At 37.3% G+C, this 20,835-nt stretch overlaps 2 protein-coding genes and 1 long non-coding RNA gene across 5 annotated transcripts in view; 2 read left to right on the top strand and 1 right to left on the bottom strand.

Annotated features, from left to right (window-relative positions):
* Positions 1–1,848: 1,848 nt before the first annotated feature.
* On the top strand, positions 1,849–12,682 carry batf2 (basic leucine zipper ATF-like transcription factor 2). Its single transcript, XM_044097657.1, has 3 exons — positions 1,849–2,204; positions 4,632–4,751; positions 9,072–12,682. Exons 1-3 carry the CDS (start codon positions 2,112–2,114, stop codon positions 9,915–9,917), a joined length of 1,059 nt encoding a protein of 352 aa, XP_043953592.1. The 5' UTR covers positions 1,849–2,111; the 3' UTR covers positions 9,918–12,682.
* A 3,251-nt stretch (positions 12,683–15,933) lies between these two features.
* Positions 15,934–20,835, top strand: part of ppp2r5b (protein phosphatase 2, regulatory subunit B', beta) — a 46,907-nt gene continuing 42,005 nt past the window's right edge. The window contains exons 1-2 of one of the 2 annotated variants that reach the window (XM_044097640.1): positions 15,934–16,391; positions 16,518–17,090. In XM_044097640.1, coding sequence (XP_043953575.1) covers positions 16,898–17,090 — 193 coding nt within the window. In that variant the 5' untranslated portion in view covers positions 15,934–16,391; positions 16,518–16,897. Of the gene's footprint in view, positions 17,091–20,835 lie in introns of both variants that reach the window. The other variant, XM_044097641.1, reaches the window with a different exon arrangement.
* The window catches only part of LOC122820314, a 51,786-nt gene continuing 47,943 nt past the window's right edge, over positions 16,993–20,835 (bottom strand). For both annotated transcript variants that reach the window (XR_006368760.1, XR_006368761.1), the window contains 2 exons: positions 18,292–18,486; positions 16,993–17,080 (listed from right to left, as the gene is read on the bottom strand). This is a non-coding gene — a long non-coding RNA (uncharacterized LOC122820314). The remainder of the gene's footprint in view (positions 17,081–18,291; positions 18,487–20,835) is intronic.

Here is a 20,835-nt window from a genome sequence, read left to right as displayed (position 1 = left end):
AGTTTTTATCAGAATGAGGTCACGAGCATTGCTGGGTCATAACGTTCAGGAATCAGAGATTTAACAAGCAGCAAATTTCCAGATAATCTGCATAAATTTCTGAACATGGAGGAGTGATGGAAAATAGGGTGCAGATTTAAGAAGAACTTATTTAACGAGAAGAGAAATGCGAGGTTTGTTTAAAGAGTAGGGAGTTTCTGTGGGAGCGGAAAAACCCTGGAGAGATGGAGGCATACCCTGGAGAGAAGATGAATTAAACAAGTCAGAACATGAATGAGAAAAGTGAAGCAGCAAGAAGAGGTCATTGAAGGTAGATGAGTTTAAAGGGGAGGGTTATGTAAAATCAACTTTTCAATGCTATTCCCTCGCCAAAATCATATTTGGAGTGTCGCTTTGATTCCTTCATGCATGATTGAGAAATCCTTTGATCTCCATGGCAACCATTCAGCTGTGCAAAACGCCTGGGTGGATCTAGCCCCGCCTTCAAGTTGCAGCTCCTCCTCAGGGCTGCAGTTTTTAAATTTCTGAGCTTACGGAAACTTGGACGTGTTCAGAAGTCAAAGCAGTAGAGACGTATTGAGGGGTGCTCACCTTCTGACTCCCTCACTCTGTTCCTTCAGACTAGCCAGCAGCAATTAGCAAACACCGGGCGGAACTGCACATATGCTGAGCTACTTCTTGATAAAAATGTTGTAAAAGAGTTAATAGAAGAGCATGTTGTGATGACTTCCTAAAGGCAGAGTTTTTAAAGAGACAGGGGCCCAAATTCAAGGTGTTAAATCAGGAAGTAAATTTTCTTTTAGGTCAAGTTTGATATATACAGCTTTTATTTATAACAACTGAAGGTAACATAGTTAATTCATTATGCTATAAAACAACACTATGTGGCTGGAAAACACACAACACTACCTTTTAAGGGTGTGCTCATTTATACAGGCTGGTTAGTGGTAGTTTTTGTACATTTTCAGATTTGCTTTTTGTAGGGTGAATCAAACAGGACAATGGTTGTATTAAATGTGGAAATAGTTTTAAAATAAGATACTTTACATCCACTATATCAGCAGAATTTAATATTTTGTAGAGTCACATATTTCCATTTAGCTACTTGTTCTCGTTTGTATTTATTCAATGCATTTTATACATAAATCTCTTGTATTTACACACGTGTTATAAATTGTATACCACTACTTGTTATATTGGGGTTATTTAACATTCTGGATGGGAACCTGTTTACCAATATGGAATTTCTCCTAGGGGAGAAATAAAGTATGTTCTGATTTATATATATGTATATGAGTGAAATGACTGCAAAGGAATACTTTCCTTTGAACAGAACGTTCTTTTTGGACTACTGTGCACTCTGCAGAGGAGCAGGAACAAAGCAGCTTTGTAAAGAAACCTCTGACTCAGGACGATGTTCAGCTTCAAGCTGGGGTCATTAACGGATTCGTGGGAAGTCATTTTCCTCGCAGGTCTGGTAGAAAAAATATTGTGTTTTCTGAGGGGGTGGGTTCTGTTCGTTTCCCGGCAAAATTGATTCCAGAAATTCCCTGAACGTGGGGGAAGTGCGACCACCTCTCTCCTAATATGGTCAAAGTTTCCTCTTGGAAGAGCGTGGAGCCCTTCACGGGTTGTGGGAAACAGCGGTTCCAGTTTTCAGGGTGCCGCAAAGGTTTACACCTGGAAACAGATTTATCTCTGGAAATGTGTAACTGTCTGGTACTCACCACGAGTTTTAGTCTGCTTGGCGGAACGCTTGAGCGTCTTTTGTTTACATGTCTGCTAAGTGAAACTAACAAACAGCAAGTGAAGGTAACAACGTCAGCTTTAGCATCAACGGGGCCGTTTAAAATAAAGAGAAACCGAAAGAAGCTGCTGCATCATGTTGTTGCATCATCATCATCATCATCATTATAATCATCATCTGCCGGGAGTCAACCCGCCCGCACTCAAAACTGGTCGGAGCAGCTTACTGAGCGGCTCAGTCCTCACACAGCATCAGCAGCTCACCGAGCAACCTGCAGCCCAGGTGGGTCGGCCTGACTCACCCCGCTAGGCTGGATGTGTGCTGATCCGGACCGGGTGAAAGTTGGTCCTGCTGGAGGAGAAACATGCCCCTGCTGTTCATGGACACCGGGTGTGAGCTTAGCAGCCCCTGTGGCTCCCTGTCAGCGGAGGAGTGCAGCAGCAGCACCTCTACTCTGGTAAGCCCTCATCACCTTTATATATATATATATATATATATATATATATATATATATATATATATATATATATATATATATATATATATATATATATATATATATATATATATATATATATATATATATATATATATATATATATATATATATATATATATATATATATATATATACAGACGCTCTCACCGAGAGCGTCTGTAATCAGAACTGTGACTATTATAATAATAATAATATAATAATAATAATAATAATAATAATAATAATAATTAAAAAATAATGGAGGAAGTGGGTTATGAAGAAAAATTCAAATGATTGACTTTATATATATATATATATATATATATATATATATATATATATATATATATATATATATATATATATATATATATATATATATATATATATATATATATATATATATATATATATATATATATATATATATATATATATATATATATATCCTCAAAACAATCATTTAATTTATAGATTTCATCTAATTAAATTTAACATGTCATTATTGTCATATTTGAACTATATAACAAATAAATATTGTAGTATTGGTTAGTAGAAATAGACATCCCGTGTGGGGCCCAAATGTTAACCAATTTTATAGATATTTGTATAGTAGATACCCAACCAACAAGTCTATTTAGGCCCCATATGCTCAGATTGAATGGGCACTAAGAGACAGCTAATTGGTCACCCTACGTTTTAAATGGATATTAATATATTATCTGCTTAAATTATACAACATAGAAATAATCCATATGGGTTCCAATGTTTTTCTGGAGTCCCTCTACGTCAAACCAGTATGGATAATTAATTATGTGAAATCCCATTTTTGCTTCGTTTCTGTAGGAGTCTGTTCGGTTCGGGCGCTATTTCTTTAGTTTCCGTTATAAAATTGGCCTATATAACCGACTCCTGGCGAACCGTTCCCGGGCCTCCTTTGGTTGTGCGTCAATGAACAACAATAACGGCACAGTTAGGGCAGAGCTAGCTAGTGGCATCACACAACCCCTTAATATTTATTTATTTATTTATTTATTTATTTATTTATTTATTTATTTGGCGTCACACAACACACTCCATCGATTGGGGGACAGAAAAACGTTACTGCTTGCAACAAGAAAGAGACATGCTAACAGCTAGCGCGTCACATTCGTCGTCGCTCTAGTAGGACGCCATGTTAGCCGTTTGGGTTTAGCCCTGTCTGCTCAGTGAGACTTGAAACGTCTCATTCATACATAAAATAGTGAACCGAACCGAACCATACCGCTCAATGGAGACAAGACATTTGTCAGCGTGTTTATTTTGCTATATTTGTAAATGTTAGCTAGATAGAGTGATATATTTCAATTCAACCTTTGCTAAGGTTGAATTGTTACAAAGTGCCCATAATGTATTCCTTTTTTTTTCTTTGTATATATATATATATATATATATATATATATATATATATATATATATATATATATATATATATATATATATACTGTTGCTATAAACTAAAATGGCTCTTATATTTCTAATGAACTATCTGAGTTTCATATTGTTCTTGTCACTGAATAGCATAAGGAAGTAAATGGGAATATTTACTGCCTTTTATAATCCTTCACTCTGAATCCACAAGACAGCAGCCATGCAGTCGTTTGTAGGGACGGCTGCAGGAAATTTTCAAACTCATGAAACTTAAGTGTCAATTACTAATTAATGTACCTTAAAATATGCTCTGTTCCCTCTTATTATTTCAAGAGAAATGAAAATCAATATGACATGTCGTGCTGTCAGCCTTACCCAATGCTTCTTCCCACTCTCCGCACTTAAAAATAAACTAATGTTTAACTTGGAAACAGAATCCAAACTCTAAATGTTTTCAAATATTCATGTTCAAGTTAATCAGAATGGGAAGAAACAGGGTGAGTTTGGTAAATTTATTCAAGTTAGTGGATGAAAACTGAACCTGAAAATGAAGCATGATCTTCAGTAACTTTTGGACAATACAATGGATTGGTACTTTATATGTAGACAGTACCATAAAGCACATTTTATTACTAAAATGATTCCCGGTTTCATCATTAATAGGGGTGTCTGGAAATTATACCCTTAAATTTTTATTAAAAAAAAAATAATCTGAAATTTGCTCTTCTTTCTTTCTATCTCAAGATTATCAGTTTTAACTTCACACATCCAAGGTGTTATGTTTTTATTAATGTTCTGCTTCAGTTTTAGGGATCACATGCTGCCTCATAATAAATTAGCTTTTAAATCTTTATCTTATCTTTCTATAATTTTAATTCCAAACCCAGGAGGCACGTGATGTCAGAGTGAACATGGAGTAAATCTGATCTTTTGGAGCATGTCATTAATTCTGCAGGGTTGCAATTAAACCTTTTGCTTTTGCTTTTGCTTTTGCAGGAAAGAGAAGGAGAGGGGAACCGGCCTCGACCCAGAGTGACAAAAAGGCGAGAAAAGAACCGAGACGCGGCGAGGAAAAGCCGGCGTAAACAAACAGAGAGAGCTGATGAGCTGCACGAGGTGGGAAACAATCCCTCCTTGAAAACCAGAGAAAACCTCTGTCTGTTTCTCTTCATGCTTCCTGCATTTTTCAACTTCCGACAGTCAGCCGCCTTCCGAGTCACACTGATCCACACACCCTCAGACAGTGTGACAGTCAGGGAGTGTATGTGTGTGTATCTTGTGCAATCGGGTGGCAGGCTTGTAGCCGTTTCTTGTAAATGCTCGGCTTTAAGGGAAGGACTTTCCCTTTGGCCGCTCCTCCACGCTGGCCCACCCCTTCTCTCTACCCATACCACCCATCCACACACACAGACACTCCTTCTCTTCTTCCTCTACTGACCCGTTTCCCCCTCACAGCTAAACCTGAACTCTTCTCCAACAGTTTATTCTGACTTTAAGCCAACCATTAAGAAAAATACCAGGAGCTCAGACACATAAAGGACCTCCTCCTGTTCTTAACGTCTAAGTTATTTCTTTCATTTAAAAAAGTACTAAGAAAATGCTACCTAATATATTTTATACAATTTAAATCAGTTCAGGTCATTTTATAACATGTTATCTCAAGGGACTTAAAAACTATAAAAAGTCTTTGTAGTTATGAATTTATTAAAAATCAGAATTTTTTTGGCTTTTTCTCTTGTAATAGGTTTTAAATTGTTAACCTCACTTTATTTTTGATACAGTATTTCTGTAGCCTGTTCCCCTTTATGTTAGTACTTTTTAAATTATAAAACTCAGCTATTTCAAGGAAGCATGCTTCTGGGTCTATTTTACACATCCCTCAAAAAAATGAAAAAATAATCCTAATATATTTGTTTAGAATAATCACATGACCAAAAAAGCCTAATGTATCAGATATGATACAAGAAAAGAACACAAATAATGGGCGGTCCTAGATGGGGGTCGGCAGGGGCCTGACCGCCTATAAAACTGGAATTATAATTTGACTTATTGGTCCCTTAGATAAATGTTATGTTTTATCTTGATATTTTATTTCAATAAGGAATTAAAAATTTAATTTTAGCTTCAGCTGTATTGAGATAGGATCACAGTTTTCATCTCAGGGGACTGAAACCTGCAGCTCCGGAGCCACAAGTGGCTCTTTGGCTCTAAACATATTAAACTATAAAATATTGCAGTAATTTTTAAATTTTTTAATTTAATTCTTTTGTTCTTTGTCCTTCTTGCTGACAAAAACACAATAAATGGCATAAATATATAAAAATTCTGACTTTTTCTCAAAATTAAATTTTTTCCTCAAATTTTGACTATTTTTGGAATTCTGATTTTTTTTTTTTACCCTCCCTAAAAATGCCAGAATTTCCACTTTAGAATTTTGGCTTTAATTTTTGGAATTCTGACTCTTTTTTTAGAATTCTGATTTATTTCAGAATTCTGACTTTAATTTCATAATTTCTAAGATTAAAGTCAGAATTCTATTTTTTTTTCCAGTGGCCACTGATGGTAAATTAAGGAGTCTAATAAATGCCCCCGCCCAAAAACAACAAAGCCAAACACTCCGCTTACACTGGTAAAGTGCCGGACTGAACAGAAACAAAAAACGTAAGACAGATCTGGATGAATTAGTTATGACTCAAGATTTTTGCACAGTGAATTGATACAAAGTTAAAGGTGAATTCAAGGTTCCAAGACAAATAGGCCAAAAAAATAAAAATGTCTATGGTAAAGTCAATAATTTGATTTATTTAAAAGAGATAACAAGGCCAAAGTTTAAATCCCAATGTTTATTCTCATGTGTATTTCAGACAAACATCTGTCTGTCAAAGAGAAAGTGAAACCTATAACACCTGAGGTGTTTCTTGAGCTGTGAATGCTGCGTCTGTTGGGGACGGTTGGATGAGCTTTAATGTAATCGCTTCAGTTTTATGAATGGGTGTGTCTCTGTCATGTGTAGTAAGTCCTGACTTTTGTTTTCTGTCTTTCATCTCTTTCACTTCTGCTTTCAGTGTGGCGTTTAACCACATTTTGAAGAAGCATGGAGACCGCAGGCTGCTTGATTTAAAGAAAAAATTAAAAGCACAGCGCTGTGTCAGCGATTCAGTGCCCAACTACACTATCTGGAGCGAGAGAATATCCTTCATGCGGCTTTGTTTGAGGGATACTTTGTTATTTTAAGCAACGTCCAAGTACAAAGTTTGAGGTTTAAGTTGACTATAGAAATAGGAAGCTTAACAACATATTTTTCTATTAGGGAGCGTTGGCTAATGTTGCAGCAACATAGTTCAAACACAACAATCATCATTCTATCTCTGATTTGTTGCAAATCCTTTAGGGAGTTCCACAGGGTTTAATACGTGGCTCCCTGTAGAAACTGTGTATTGAACAAAAGTTTCCTTGTTTCCACTTCAAAAGGGATAAAAAGAAAGAAGGAAATGACTGCTCAGAATCTGAACACATACTGAGAGGGCGACCACAGAGACGGCGCTACTCACTCTTCCTTTACATACCCACACGCTTCCACTAATCTGCTTATGCGCTAATAGCAGAGCTAACTTTTCATTTTGCAGTTTTGCTAATTTTGAAAACATTTAGCGCACTTACTTCCTGTAATAAATTTTTTTTTGATAAATTCAAGGTGTTAATTTACATGGCTGTGTGTAAAACTCCCAGTAGGTCAGAAGTTTCTTAGACCAGCCTGACTGATACCAACAATCAAAGTCACTTAAACTTAAATCAACGTTTTTACTCCATTTTGATGTTTGGTTTAAACTGCAGGAATTCATCTTTAACATGTTAAGTGAAATCCTATTTCTGTTAGCAAGCCTGGCGGGCCACCAGGCTTTACTTGTGCCCCCATCAGGCTAAGCATTGCTTATTCATTTAAGTCTTTTCAAAATGTTCGCATTTTTTAAAGACGTTATAGTTGGTGTTCAGGTATTAATCTTCCAATCTTTCAATACAACAACAATGGGTCAAGAACTAAACCTTGTGGAACCCCTTTATGGACCTAATTACTTTAGTTCTAGCTACAGGATGCAAGTCATTCTGTTTATTTACTAAGACCTTCACTTAAAATCCAGCGATTAACACCATCAAAGGCTTTGAAAACACAGACAGGAAGAGCTGCTTCTGTTATGTCACTAACAAATATTATAGCTGCAATTATGTCCTTAATAACAGCAGCTTATTTTCTACTTAAACTCTTGAGTCCAGCACTGATCAGCAGGGGATCGCCGTCCTTGTTTGATCATCCACTGCCTCGTTTCACGCTGCGCTCACTGAGCCTTCTATTAACGGACATATTTCATTTCTCCTTGGGGGCTGTGGTGTGAACCGGGCACCATCCTCTCGGTGACTTTCATGCTTTCTGCTGCAGCTCAAAGCCTCAGAGTCTCTGCTATCTAATTACAGCAGCCGTCAGGCCTGGCGTTATTGCATGTGGGTGGGGTGCTTTGTGTTACTGTTGGATTTTTATGGCTGATGAGGGCTTCGCTTTGCTTTTAACAAAGGGGACCTTCACATTTTGTGCGTTTTTATACCTTAATTCGTGTCTCAACTGCTTCTAGAAACGGACCAAACACTTTAAAAAACACCTAGTTAGTTTTTGGCATTAAGTTAATGTTTTATAGTTCTGTTTCCTCTGGAATGTAACGCCACAAATCATCAGGTTACCTAGCAACCAATATTGAGCTCTAACCCGTTACCTAGCAACCCAAGCTGAGTTCCGGCACGTTTGGTCAGCTGGTTTTACCCCTGTTTGCGCTGTACAATGGCTGCTGGAGAAGAAAAGTGTTTTATTTACTCACCATCCAGAAGCCACTGGCTGCATTCTGGTTGGTTGTGCACAATCATACATTCAAATTTATTAATATTTATTGATACTCATATTGAACATTGGAGAAAATGGAAAAAACAACAGAACAATCCTGACAATATGAAATGTTTGTTTTTTTTAAATAAGCTGGAATTTCTCAAAACGATAAATAAAAATTATTGAAGTAATTTTACACAATAAATAATAAGTGATACAATAAATGCCTACCCCTAGTTGACTTACTGTTTTGAAACCAATTGCTGCATTTTTGTTGGTTGTGCAGAAGGTTCTACTAATGCTTTTCAAAGATGTGCGGTTGTTTGTGAGTGTAAATTTTGAGTTGGGGGAGTGATCAGCAGCAGCTTATGTGGATTTAAAGTGACAGAGGCCCTAAAACATGTCTTTGTGAAATGCAGAACTGAGCAGACTAAAACTTTATTATCTAAGAATAATTTTGGTTAAAAAAATTTTTATGAACTTGTTTTGTATAGACCATAGACCTATCCTAACCTGTTCAAGGAAGCACCTTTAATAACTCATCTTCTTGCCTCTTGTTTCTTTAGGAGCTGCAGAGTCTTGAGCAATCAAATTCAGCTCTGCAAAAGGAAATAGCGAAGCTGAAAAAAGACCTTCGCCTCTATGAGACGGCGCTGGAACGCCACAAACCTCACTGCCACCTTAAGGACGTCGCTTCGTCCCCAGCAGATCTCAAAACCAGCTCCAGTCCTCTGCAGGACTCTCCCTCCTTAAGCACCAGAGTGAGTTTAAAAGCCTTCAGTGACCCTGAAAAGACTCGCCTCCGGTCTTCATCTTCCTCTCCAGCAGTAGCAGCAACCTCGTCGGTTAAACTCCTTGCTACCTCATCCTCATCCTCATCCACTTCTCCCTATTCTGCCTCTTTCTCCACACATCCAGCTCCTCATTCTTTGTTTTGTGAACCGCCTCCCAGCTTTGTTCCTTCCACAACATCTCAGCTACTGACCAACAACACTAACACAACCGCCTCAGCATCTCAAAGCGGATCCTTCACAGACGATTCATTTTTAAGAACCCTCAGTTCTTCCTTTGCAGCTGCACCGGCAGTGCATTCCTCCTCAGCGGTCCAAAACACAGCTTTACCGAAACCACCTAGTCCCAGGAATCTGCCTCAGTTTCCTCCCTGCAGGTTCAGTGGAAGCAGTACTGCGACCTTAGTGACCTCTCCTCCTGCTGCTCCTCTAGCCTCCATCGAAGGTTACGATCAACAGGTTTCTCCAGCTCCCGGGTCTCTGCTGTCCCTGCTCACTGTGCCCAGCCCTCTGATTCACTGTCAGACCAGCTTTCAGGCACCAGCCGCCTCTAAAGACATGTCTCTCTCTGAGCTGCTGGAGGTCAACGAGTGGATCCTGAGTGGCTTCGGTAACCAGTAGCATCACAGAACAGCTGTTTATTTTTATTACATTGAGAGAAGTCCAACTGTAAGACACAACCAACGTCTCACACTGCAAAAACAAAACATCTCACCAAGTATTTTTGGCCCACTTTCTAGTGCAAACATCTTAGTTAACTTTAAATAAGACAAAACTAACCTTCAAGTTACGATCCAGAAGAAATGGGAGCTTATCACTTAAAGTTGTTTTGCATCAAACCCTATTAGGTCTTTAGAGCTTGGAGTCGTCATATAATCCCAACAATAAGATAATTTTCTAGTCATTTTTACCAGGGATGTCAATAATAGTAAACAACCTTAAAATAAAAATCATTGTATTTCAGCAGTATAATTTTCCACTTAGATATTCAGTTACAGTAATGCCAGAAAAAACACTTTTCTGCTCTACCATCACAAATGTAAATAGAAGTAAAGTTTGCTAAAGTCCTTCTTGTGGGGCTGTAGGGGGAACATGTTGCCCAGGGCCCCATTTATGTAAGAACTGCCCCTGGATAGAGCAGAAAAAGCTCTTTTCTGGTATTGTACTTGCATTACTGATCCCATAAAAGATCAAGTTACTTTAAATATTTCACACAGAAATACGTCTGTCTGAAAATGTTGGCTGGTAATAAATGAGCTGCAGCTCTCAAAGAATGAATCAACTCAACAAAGGAAGGATCAGCTCCTGTGTCAGGCCTTTGCTTGATTTTGTTCCTGTTCTGTTTTGAGCCCAATACTTCGTCATTTGTCCTCCGTTTGAGCAGAGAGTACGGCACTCCTTTGGTCAGCGACCACAGAGACCTGCAGAAAGCAAGAAAAACGACTCATCAGGATCCGTTTAAGAGATTTCAAAACTTATTGGAAGGAATCTATAAACACAGAAACAGAGAAAGTTTTGCACATAATAAAATCAAAACAAAGAGTTTTATTTCTGTCCAGAGAAGAAAAACACACCAAACACCAGATTTGCTTTGTGCCTTTTTTGCTCTCAGAGGTTCAGTTAATTTTCTCAGATAACACTTTTTACTCCTAACAATCGATTAATCTATTGCTTATTTAGATGATTAATCGATTAATCAGATACAAAAGTTGGCACATTTTGCAGATCTTTCATCAAAGTCTTTTTTATACAACATTCGAAATACATTAAAGTATTAAAATTAACATTTTATTGCCTGAAATGCAATAACACAGCTTTCCTTTAGTGAACACTTGATTATTTGTAGCAAATGATGCGTCTGCAACTAAAAAAAAATACCTGTAACATGTGAAAAGCTCAGCTATTTCTGCTTGATTTAGCTTTTATACAGTGTATAGATGATCTATTGATTATTTTTTGGATGAACAGACTAATAATTTAACAGAAAAGGTGATTAATAGGAGAATTTGAATTTGATGGAGCTAAAACCATGTTAATTGAGGAGTTCTGGGTAGAACGTATTTACAGACAGATATTTTTACCTTAAGTGCAAAATGTATGTATTTTTGTAAAGCTTTGGTTTATTCACTGCTCTGTGTCGTTCTTTTATCAAATAGTCTCTTTTTTGAGTCTCTTTTCTCCGGTTAATGATTATTTCAATAATCGATTAATCGTTTCAGCCCTAATAAATATTTCTTAAACCGGATTTTTTTTTTTTTTTTTTTTTTTTTTTTTTGATGACCCCTGAAATCTGCTGCTTACGCCAGGACTCAAACTCTGCAGCATCAACTGAACTGAGTCTCTCTGTTTCTAAGAACTACAGATGAATCGGTCCTGGTCTTTAGCTGTTTCTCAATTTAAAAAGAAACAGCTGGTTCTGTAACCTTCTGAGTCCAAGCTGGCAGAGGCTGCACTTCCCTGCAGGTTCATGGAAATGTAATCTGTAGTTATTTGCGCCAGAAGCTCCCAAACTGAACCAGCATATTTTGTAAACTTATTTCTGTATCCATGGGATTTGTCTTCTCTGTCGGCTGCTTTTTTATTTCTACACTGCAAAATCCAGTTCCTCAAACACTACAGTGTGTTTTATTTCTGCTTCAGGACAAAGCTGTGCGATCTGAACCAATCTGGTTTCAGTCGTTTTGTCTGTGCTGCTGTGGGTTGAAGCAGGTACCAAATGTGAATGTGGCGGTGAAGAAACCTTCAGGCTGGTCTGACTCATGACTCGCTGCAGCAGCCGACACGCAGGGCGCCGCGCTGAGCTGACATGCAGCACCGAACACGCAGCAATCCCTCCAGGTTGTTTGTTTAGTTTTGTCTCAGGTCACAAAACACGTTTTGCATCAACATGTTTTTCCAAATTTTGCGTAAATATGAGAGTAACTGCCAGTTACATAACAGCGTGCGTAACAAATATTTATTTTCTGAATATTTAACTCTTTGAATGCCAGTTTTAGCCACAAAAAGTGGATTTTATCACTGGACTTTTCCGAGGAGGCAATAATAATAATAATAATAATAATAATAATAATGATAGTAACTTTATAACATCAGCAAAAGTTTTATGTTTTCGAAAGTTGTTGCTAGTAGAAAACAGAGTAAACTGCTCCACCTGTGGGCCAAGGACACAAAGTGTGAACTTTTGAAGATAATTATAGAAATCAACATTTATCAGCTTCAGTCCTCAAATATTAAATAATATTCAGATTTTTAAACCTCTTAAATGCCTGTTTTACCTTGTGGAAAATAATAAAACATAAAAATCTGAAGGGATTTCAACATGAGGGAATAAAACAAGCAACACAGTTTGGTCAGTTTAGCTCAAAAAAGCTCATGAAGGAGAAACATCTGAAAAAAAATTACATTTTTACACATTTTATGCATTTTTTTTTTTTGCATCAGCTCAACCCAAATAAAACAGTTTATGGATTTAATGTTAGATCTTCTGAGGATAGAAAAGGAAAACATTCATACTCTAGATAAACAGCCATGTTGGTACAGAATGTGATGTAGAGGAAGCAGCAGATGTTATTTTTCTAATTATGCTCTTCTGATTTATATGTCATTAATTTTATTTTAAGGATTGTCAAACCAGAAGTTGCCAAAAATGCTGAATGAGTTTAGTTTGGATGAATGAGAGGTTTTTAGGGACCATTTAGTTATTTAACAATTATCATTCTTTGGATAAAAATGCTGCATTAACTTTGTTTTTCACTTAATTTCAATTTTTTATTTACTTTTTCTTACATCTAGGAAAAGGCCAGCGCTTTTATTTAAATGACGATTTAGATTTCTCTAATGATTCATGTTGATTCTGTCTCTGTAATTAAATATAAAATATAGAGTTTATGCATATATATATGGATTTATATTAACAGTTTGATGTGGTTTTAAGAGTGTGTGTATTTATCAGATGTATTTATGCTGTGGTAGCGTATTTTTGTGTGAAACAATGCAAAATAAAAGCTTTTTCTTTAATGCACACATCTTTATCTACTTCTATCTACTTAACTCCATGATTAAAACATTAAATTAAATCAAATTCATGCATGTTTTTCTCCTGAAGAGTGTTCTCTCTTATTAGTTTAATTGGAGGATTTTGTAGAACAAAATAAATGACTCCATTTTACCCGAAAAATAACTTTAAAGCAAAATGGTGGAAATGTCCAAACATCTTCATTCAGTTAGTCAGAGAAGAGGCGTTTAAATAAGACAGATTGAAGAATAAAGGAAAGAAAAAGCAGGTCAAGAACCAGGAAGAATACCAGAAAGAAGGTTAATAAAAATGGATGATTCATTTTGTACCTTACAAAGCAAAATAAGGTACTGAATCTGAATCTTTTCAAAGGTTGAATCTTTGAAAAGATTCAATGTTTTTTTTTAAATCTGATAAAATATCACAAAAATATAACTTCAAAAAGAGCCCATCTCAGTCTAATAGTCAAAAGTACTGCAGATGCATTTTATTTAGAACATTTAGATAAGCTGTATAAAAGCAATCTGTAACTAAGCAAATTTTATGTGAATTTTCCACAGAAAAACCACAAATATTAAACGCAAGCAGGCAGTACTCACAATTTAGACAGATGGTCATAATGTTATGCCTAGTCCAGTTTTCTGTAAATAAAACAGCTTGAATAATTTAAATCTTGTCAAAAAATGAAAAGTTTACACGACTTTGTAATTCAGATGAAATAAATGATCAAGTTTTAACGACTAAACCAAAAATCAAATCTTTACCCATCAAACCAACACAGAGATTTAACTTTACTTTACAGCTGAAAAAAATAATGATTTTTAACCCAACTTTGGACTTTAAGAAAGTTTTTTCAAGAAAGATGTTCAAAGTTGAAGTAACGTGACAGATTTTACAGTGTAAGCATTTTTTAAAACGCACCAAAAATATGATCCGCACTAAAAAACCATAAACTTCACTGAAGTTTATCATTAAAACTGAAACAACACAAATAAACAACCGTAGCAAATTTGGTCATTGTGCGTTTTTGTGTTTATCTTGCGCCATCATCAGGACAAAAAATAAAAAAAATATTATGTTGAATCAGTTTGAATATTTCTGCTTTTGCGCTGCAGCTGAAGATCCGAAGTTGGTTAGTTTATTTTGTTTTAGAGGGGGAATAAAACATTAGGACCAGATCGGAGGATGAGGGGATTGTGGGAACCTGATGGTCTGATTGGGAGGAACAATAGGAGGAAGCTTGATCCTCAACTTACAAGCTTTCCTGGAGGAGGAGGAGGAGAAGCCGGGTATGGAGGGAGGAAGAGGAAGAGGAGGGGAAGGGAGTCAGACAGATACACCGATGGACGTCAAAGCACTGCTGGAGGTCAGAAGGAGATATTTTTACAACCAAATCGCACGAATGTTGCAGATTTTCTGCAAAAAATATTTGCAGAAAGGCGCAAAAATGATCCGAGTGAAATAAATAAATCCTCCTAACACCACACACCTAAAATAAATAAGCCATATAAATAAATAAATCAATGCCGTAGCGTCATCTGCAGTGAGGAGCCTTTCTCTCTCGTCTTGCGCCACCGTTCAGCAGTCAAGGCGGTCAAAGTGGGGCGGGGGTGCATCCGGTTGGTGCCATCAAAATAAAAGCACGCGCAGTTAAACCACTCAGCAAAATTCTGTAAGTCCATTTTATAAACACAATATCTCTATCTGCCTATATAATAAAAGAAAATGTGATTTCGTATCAATTAAAAGCAAAATCTATCCAGACCTGCTGAACAAAATCAGAGATAAAGAACTGTATATATTTTAAGCTTTTGCTTACTTGCAATAAGGCAACTGATTTATTTTAAAGTTGAATCATTTCTTTTTAAGTTGCTTATCCTTCTTGTGGAAGATTTCAGTGACCGTCTGCTGTCCAGTCCGGTTACAATTATAATGATGTGATAAACAGGCAGCTATTTTACATGCTTAATCCATAATCCAGTGCAGTTTACCTCGCTCCAGAATATCGGATTGCTCCCTGAAATTTGTTTTCTAATTCCTTAAAAACAAACAAAAACAAATGACAGTCTAAATCAACAGAAAATTAACAGAAATAAATCAATATGTGAACTGAAATAATTACAAAAAAAAAATTCTTAGGATAAAAATTAACTTTTTTTCCTCATAGAATTAGAACAGCACTGAGAAAAACAAGTTCTGAGAATAAAGTAATATTAATATGTTTATTAAGTCAAAATAATATGATAAAAAAAAAAATTTATCCACACTGACAAAAAAACAAACATTATTTTTAAAATTAAGAGTAAAGTCACAATATGATGTGAATGAAGTTGAAATTAAACAATGTACTATTAGAGCCATAATGAGATTTTTTTTTTAATTCAAGAAGAATATTATGAGAATAAAGTTGAAATAATATGGGAGTAAAGTCATAAAATTACCAGGAGTAATTTTAAAGTGGTAATTTTGTGACTTTATTCTTATAATACTACGACTTTATTTTTGTGATATAAAAACTTTATTATCACAATGAGTGCCTAATACTCCGTTGTAATAACGTGAGTTTCGTTAATTACAAAGAAAAGTGCGAGACAAATGTTGGTCAATTAGCTGTGATTTAATTTGAAAAACAAGATTGGATCATTTCCGGTCGTCTCGGGCGCTTTGACGCAAATCTGGCGCTGTAATAACCGGATAACGGGAACCGAGAAGGAGGACGGCAGCAAAACGGATCAGTCGGACGGTCGTGTGTGTTTCTCCTGTTGTGTAACGCAGGCCTGTAGTTCCCCCTCCAGGCGGAGCGGCTCCTTCTCTCCTCTTTGTCTGCTTTCTGCTCCTCGGAGGTGGGACCGGAGCGCGGCTCGGCGGCGGAGGACCTGCACATGTCGGCTCCGTTTGTTTCTCCGCCCTGATATCGGCTGGAGGACGGCAGCGGGAGGAGGAGCAGGTGGAGAACAATCACCGAGCCGCAGGGAGTCAAATAGAAAAATATAAACGTGTTAATAGGAGAAGCGGCTGAGACAATCAGGAGAGGATGCGATAAAACAAGAGAGAAGGACACCAGTGATGCGGCAGCCGAGGTGGGCCCAGATTGATGATTTTATGATATCATCATCCACCGCCAGGACCGGATCCGATTAATAAGGAGGATAAACCACAAACTGATCGGGAATCTGTGTTTTTTTCTCTCTCTCTGGGACAACCAGGAGGCGCTTTGCGGGTTTTCTTCGTCAGGCTGTTATTATCCTGAATGAACATCCACGTTTAGGCCGATGACCGAGTCTGGAGCCTGTGTGACGCCAGTACAGCAGCAGAGGTGTGTGTCTGAGCATCACTGGGAAGGAGCCGCCAGCCCATTTCCATCTGTGCGGAAAACAAACCAGGAGATTCAGGCGATGCGGTCATCAGTCCGGCTCTCATAGAGGCGCAAATCAGGACTGGACCTCCAGAGATATTCCTCCCCCCTTCTGCGCATTTCCATCCTAATCAACTGATTATCCATCTGTGATTCACAAAGCCACCCACTCCATCTATTCATCCATTCATCCATCCATCCTCCGTTACGCGCTCCACATCTGCAGCCGTCATGGAGACCACCAAGCTGCCCCCGTCCAGCCCCTCCTCGCCGACCACCAGCTTCTCGGTGCCGTCCGCGGAGAAGGTGGACGGCTTTCCGCGCAGGTCGATGCGCAGAGCGCGGCAGAGGAGGTCCCACAGCTCGTCCCAGTTCCGCTACCAGAGCTCCCAGGTGGAGCTCACCCCGCTGCCCCTGCTCAAAGGTGAGAGACAAAAGACGCACACACAGTTTCTACAAAGACTTTCACTGTCAACTCACACAGATGAACCCCTCCCTCACCCCCCCATTACAGCCTTTATTTTCATTTTACTAGAAGCTTAAGCTAACCTAAATATAGATTGACAAAACCACTATGAAGAGATTTTTCCTCACTTTATTCCCTCTTCCGATTTTTCCATCTTTTGCTCTCTGTCATCAGACAACACAATTCAAATGGAAATTTAAAAAGCGACCACTAGCTTGTTAGGAATATTCTTTCCGCCATATTTTGGCGCCCCCTCCAGCACAGCGCCCCTATGCTTCACATATAACGCATACCCACTTTTTGCGCCACTGGACAGGCATCCACATCTTTTTTTTCTCCTTTTCACTTCGAAAGGTGAAGCCGATGCCTTCTGTAAACCCTTTATCCTCAGAGTGATATATTTAAAGTGTTTATCTCTTATTAGTTTTGATAATTATCGCCAAAAGCTAATGAAAACCCAAATTTAACTGATATTAAAATAAATTTTTAATGCAAAAATGTCAGCCTTCTGAACTATTTCTTTTGTAATTGATTATTCTGACAACGAATCCATTAATTGGAAAAAATGGCAGATTCTGCAGGCATATTAGAAATATACTAAAATAAGGTAATAAGCAAACAATTCAATTCCTTTTTTTTAAGTAAGAAAATATAAATTTTTTTGCCTAAAACACAACAACAAAAAAATCCTTTAGCAAACACTTGATAATTTGTAGCAAAGGATGCATCTACAACTTAAAAAACGTCTAACATGAAAGTTCAGCCCTCTGAACATCAGTAGAGTGCATAAAATAATCTATTGATTATTTTGTTGTTTAACCAATCAATAACTGGATAGTAAAATCTGTTTACCAGATGAACCAGCTTTCTTCTGGTAAATTGTGTCTTTATTCTGCTAATATTTCACAAAAGTTGTTGCAGCCTGGCACTAATACGCCGTCGTACAACTCAAAGAGGGAGTGACTGAGATAAAAGCTAATTTTTGGAAATGTTTTCTGTCATTTGTAATTTCTTTTTTAGAAAAGAAAGTGGGAATCAATTAAAATCGCATCTGGTTTGAAAACAATATGTATCATATCGCCTAGCCCTAAGTAACGATAAACAACATTTAGATATAGACAAAAACAAGTCCAGTTTAGTTCAGGCAAACTGGACGGACCACAAACGATGTCCACTGATGTTGAACCTCTGGAATCGTCTGGACTGAAGCCGTAAAGCTTTTCCCCTGTTAGCCTTCATTGAATCACAGCATCAGTTCGTCTCCCTGACTGATTGATTTGGGAAACGGGCGCAGCAGCCTCTCCATCACAGCAACATTTTCCCTCTTCAGCTGCAGACTGGACTCCCTTCCTACCTGGCATGAAATACATAAACACGAGTGACCTTTGTGCCAAACTGGATGGTTGTTGCCATAGTTCTGGTCCCTCGGCTCCTGAAAATGCTCAGAGGAAACTTTTAATCTAGCTGAAGGCGAAAGGCTGCAAAGGAGGTAGAATCAACAACATGTTGCATTTGAATCGCAGCGTGTAATCTCTGTGGGAATCGGTCTGATGCATGTTTGTTTTCTGTGGCAGACTTTGTGTTTATGCAGTGAGATGCATGTCAGAGTGGTCAATGCTTTTGATTCTTTTCTTGTCATGATAGCAAATTTTGCTGGACGATAAATTGTTCCAGAAGTTACTGCGATAAACGACAATGTTGTTGTTTGGAGGCCATTTTCAAGAAATTTAATGACAATGGCAAAAATTAACAAGCTTTAATTTCGTAAAGAACGCATGGCACTTGAGCTGGAAGGTATTTTCAATATTCAAAATAAAACAGAACAGAAAAAATAAAAAAGTAAAAGGGAAACAGAAACCATAAATAAAATGGATCATGAAGTTTTCCCTCTTAAAGATCAATAAACTTTAATTTTGTAAAGGGCACTGAACACTGGAACTGGAAGATGCTTAAAATAAAAAAATAAAAAAAAACAATAAATAAATAAAATGATAAAATAAATCCTCCCTCCCAAAACACGAACAACCAAAAACAATAAACAGAAATATAAACCACACAAAACTGAAACCATAAATGAATTGTCAGAAAAAAAACTGCCCTTTAAAAATGATTAATGATCAGAATTATGGAGCTCATTTTAACTTATAATGTGATTAACTGATTTATTAGATTTATTATTGATTCATTTCTTGACAGATTTATACGGCATCGGATGAGGTAGAAAATAAACATCAAAAACTAAATGTACCGTTAAATCAAAACAACCAGCATTGTTAATCTAAACAGACAAACATCGAGAAATAATTTAAATGATTTACAAAATTCACCTTAAATAATTTACAGTTTTAAATAACTTACTACCTGTTACAAAAGGCATTAACTGACTGATGAGCTCCATCCTCCCCTGTGCCCTGGCTGCTCCGCCCCTCTTGTGTCTCGTGTGTTTTTGCAACATGGCCGACAGTTTGTGTTTCTATTTTCCGCTTTATAAGCCCATTCTCTGACTGTGTAGTTGGCAATCTCCTCCCATTAACTCTGAACTGAGGGAAAACGTTTCTGCTTTCAGAGAGGCTCTGAGATCCCTCTGTCTGTCCTCCCTTATGTGTTTTTACACTTCATTTCCCCCGGCTTTACCGTCCTGCCAGGGCGGGGTAAAGTGGTTTGGTTTTTATTGCACCTTTTAGTTCAGCTCTGACTTTGCATACATACATGATGCTGCAGCAGGCAGGGGTCCCGGTTGTTGCACGGCTGCAGCGGCCTGCTGCAGGAGGAGTGTGTGCTGTGGGAAAGTCTCTCCCATCGTCAATATGTGGGCCAAATGTGAACACTCTGCCTTCATGCACATCATGTTCCTTCTGCTGAGAGTCTTGTTAACAGATTCAGATGTACAGCAGGATAACTAGTTACTGTCGCCTCTTTTCCATTAACTAATGAACTCATGAGAAACATTCACGTCTTATTCATTCTGCCTCTTCCTGATTTAAACAAGATATTCTCTTTTGGGGTTGAATGATAATTTTAACGTACACAAATTCTGAGCAGGCATGCACCGATCTGCTTTTTTTAACTTTCCGATACCGATATCGGAGGTTTAATATCGGCAGATACTGATTTGATACAGAAAAACAGAACTAAAAGGTTTCCTTTTTTAAACTCAGACACAAATGTACCGAATTACACATTTATTTAAGAACTCTGCAAACGTAAAACCACCAATTAGCATCTGAAGCTCGTGAAGCTAGGTTACTTTGTTCAGTCAGCACAACTAGGAATATGGCAGCTGAGAAAAAACAAATAATAAACTAAAACTGACAGAAATATGTAAAAATAAACTGCAACAAACTTTCTTTCAAATGGAGCAGAAACTGCAATTAGGAAATTCTAAATATAATGTAAAATAAAAAATGAAGTGTGACGTTGATCAGAGCACAAAGCATAGAATTCGAGTGTATAGATCTGCCCTTATGGATCAGGAACATTGTCACAAATTGATCTAGAATTTTATTCTATCTGGAATGACGTATTTGTCTTAATTAATAAATTTTTTTTGCTCAACAGTATTTACGGGAATGTTGGTTGTTTGTTTTTTCCTTTTTCTTCTTCCTTGTCTTAATTCTTATTGTTTTTGGATATAATGTGAAAACCCTAACAACTATATTTAACACTAACATCAGGGCCGATACAGATATTAATATCGAATTGA

This window comes from Gambusia affinis, linkage group LG18 (assembly GCF_019740435.1).
Source record: "Gambusia affinis linkage group LG18, SWU_Gaff_1.0, whole genome shotgun sequence".
Taxonomy (NCBI): domain Eukaryota; kingdom Metazoa; phylum Chordata; class Actinopteri; order Cyprinodontiformes; family Poeciliidae; genus Gambusia; species Gambusia affinis.
Note: the sequence above shows the minus strand (reverse complement) of the source record. Positions and strands in the feature narration are given on the sequence as shown.

What these genes read in the sequence shown, in the direction of transcription:
- batf2 (XM_044097657.1), top strand. Translation starts at nt 2,112, where the DNA reads ATGCCCCTGCTGTTCATGGACACCGGGTGTGAGCTTAGCAGCCCCTGT. An exon ending in GCAGCAGCACCTCTACTCTG is followed by an intron (nt 2,205 to 4,631) that starts GTAAGCCCTCAT and finishes TTGCTTTTGCAG; the next exon opens with GAAAGAGAAGGAGAGGGGAA. An exon ending in GAGCTGATGAGCTGCACGAG is followed by an intron (nt 4,752 to 9,071) that starts GTGGGAAACAAT and finishes TTGTTTCTTTAG; the next exon opens with GAGCTGCAGAGTCTTGAGCA.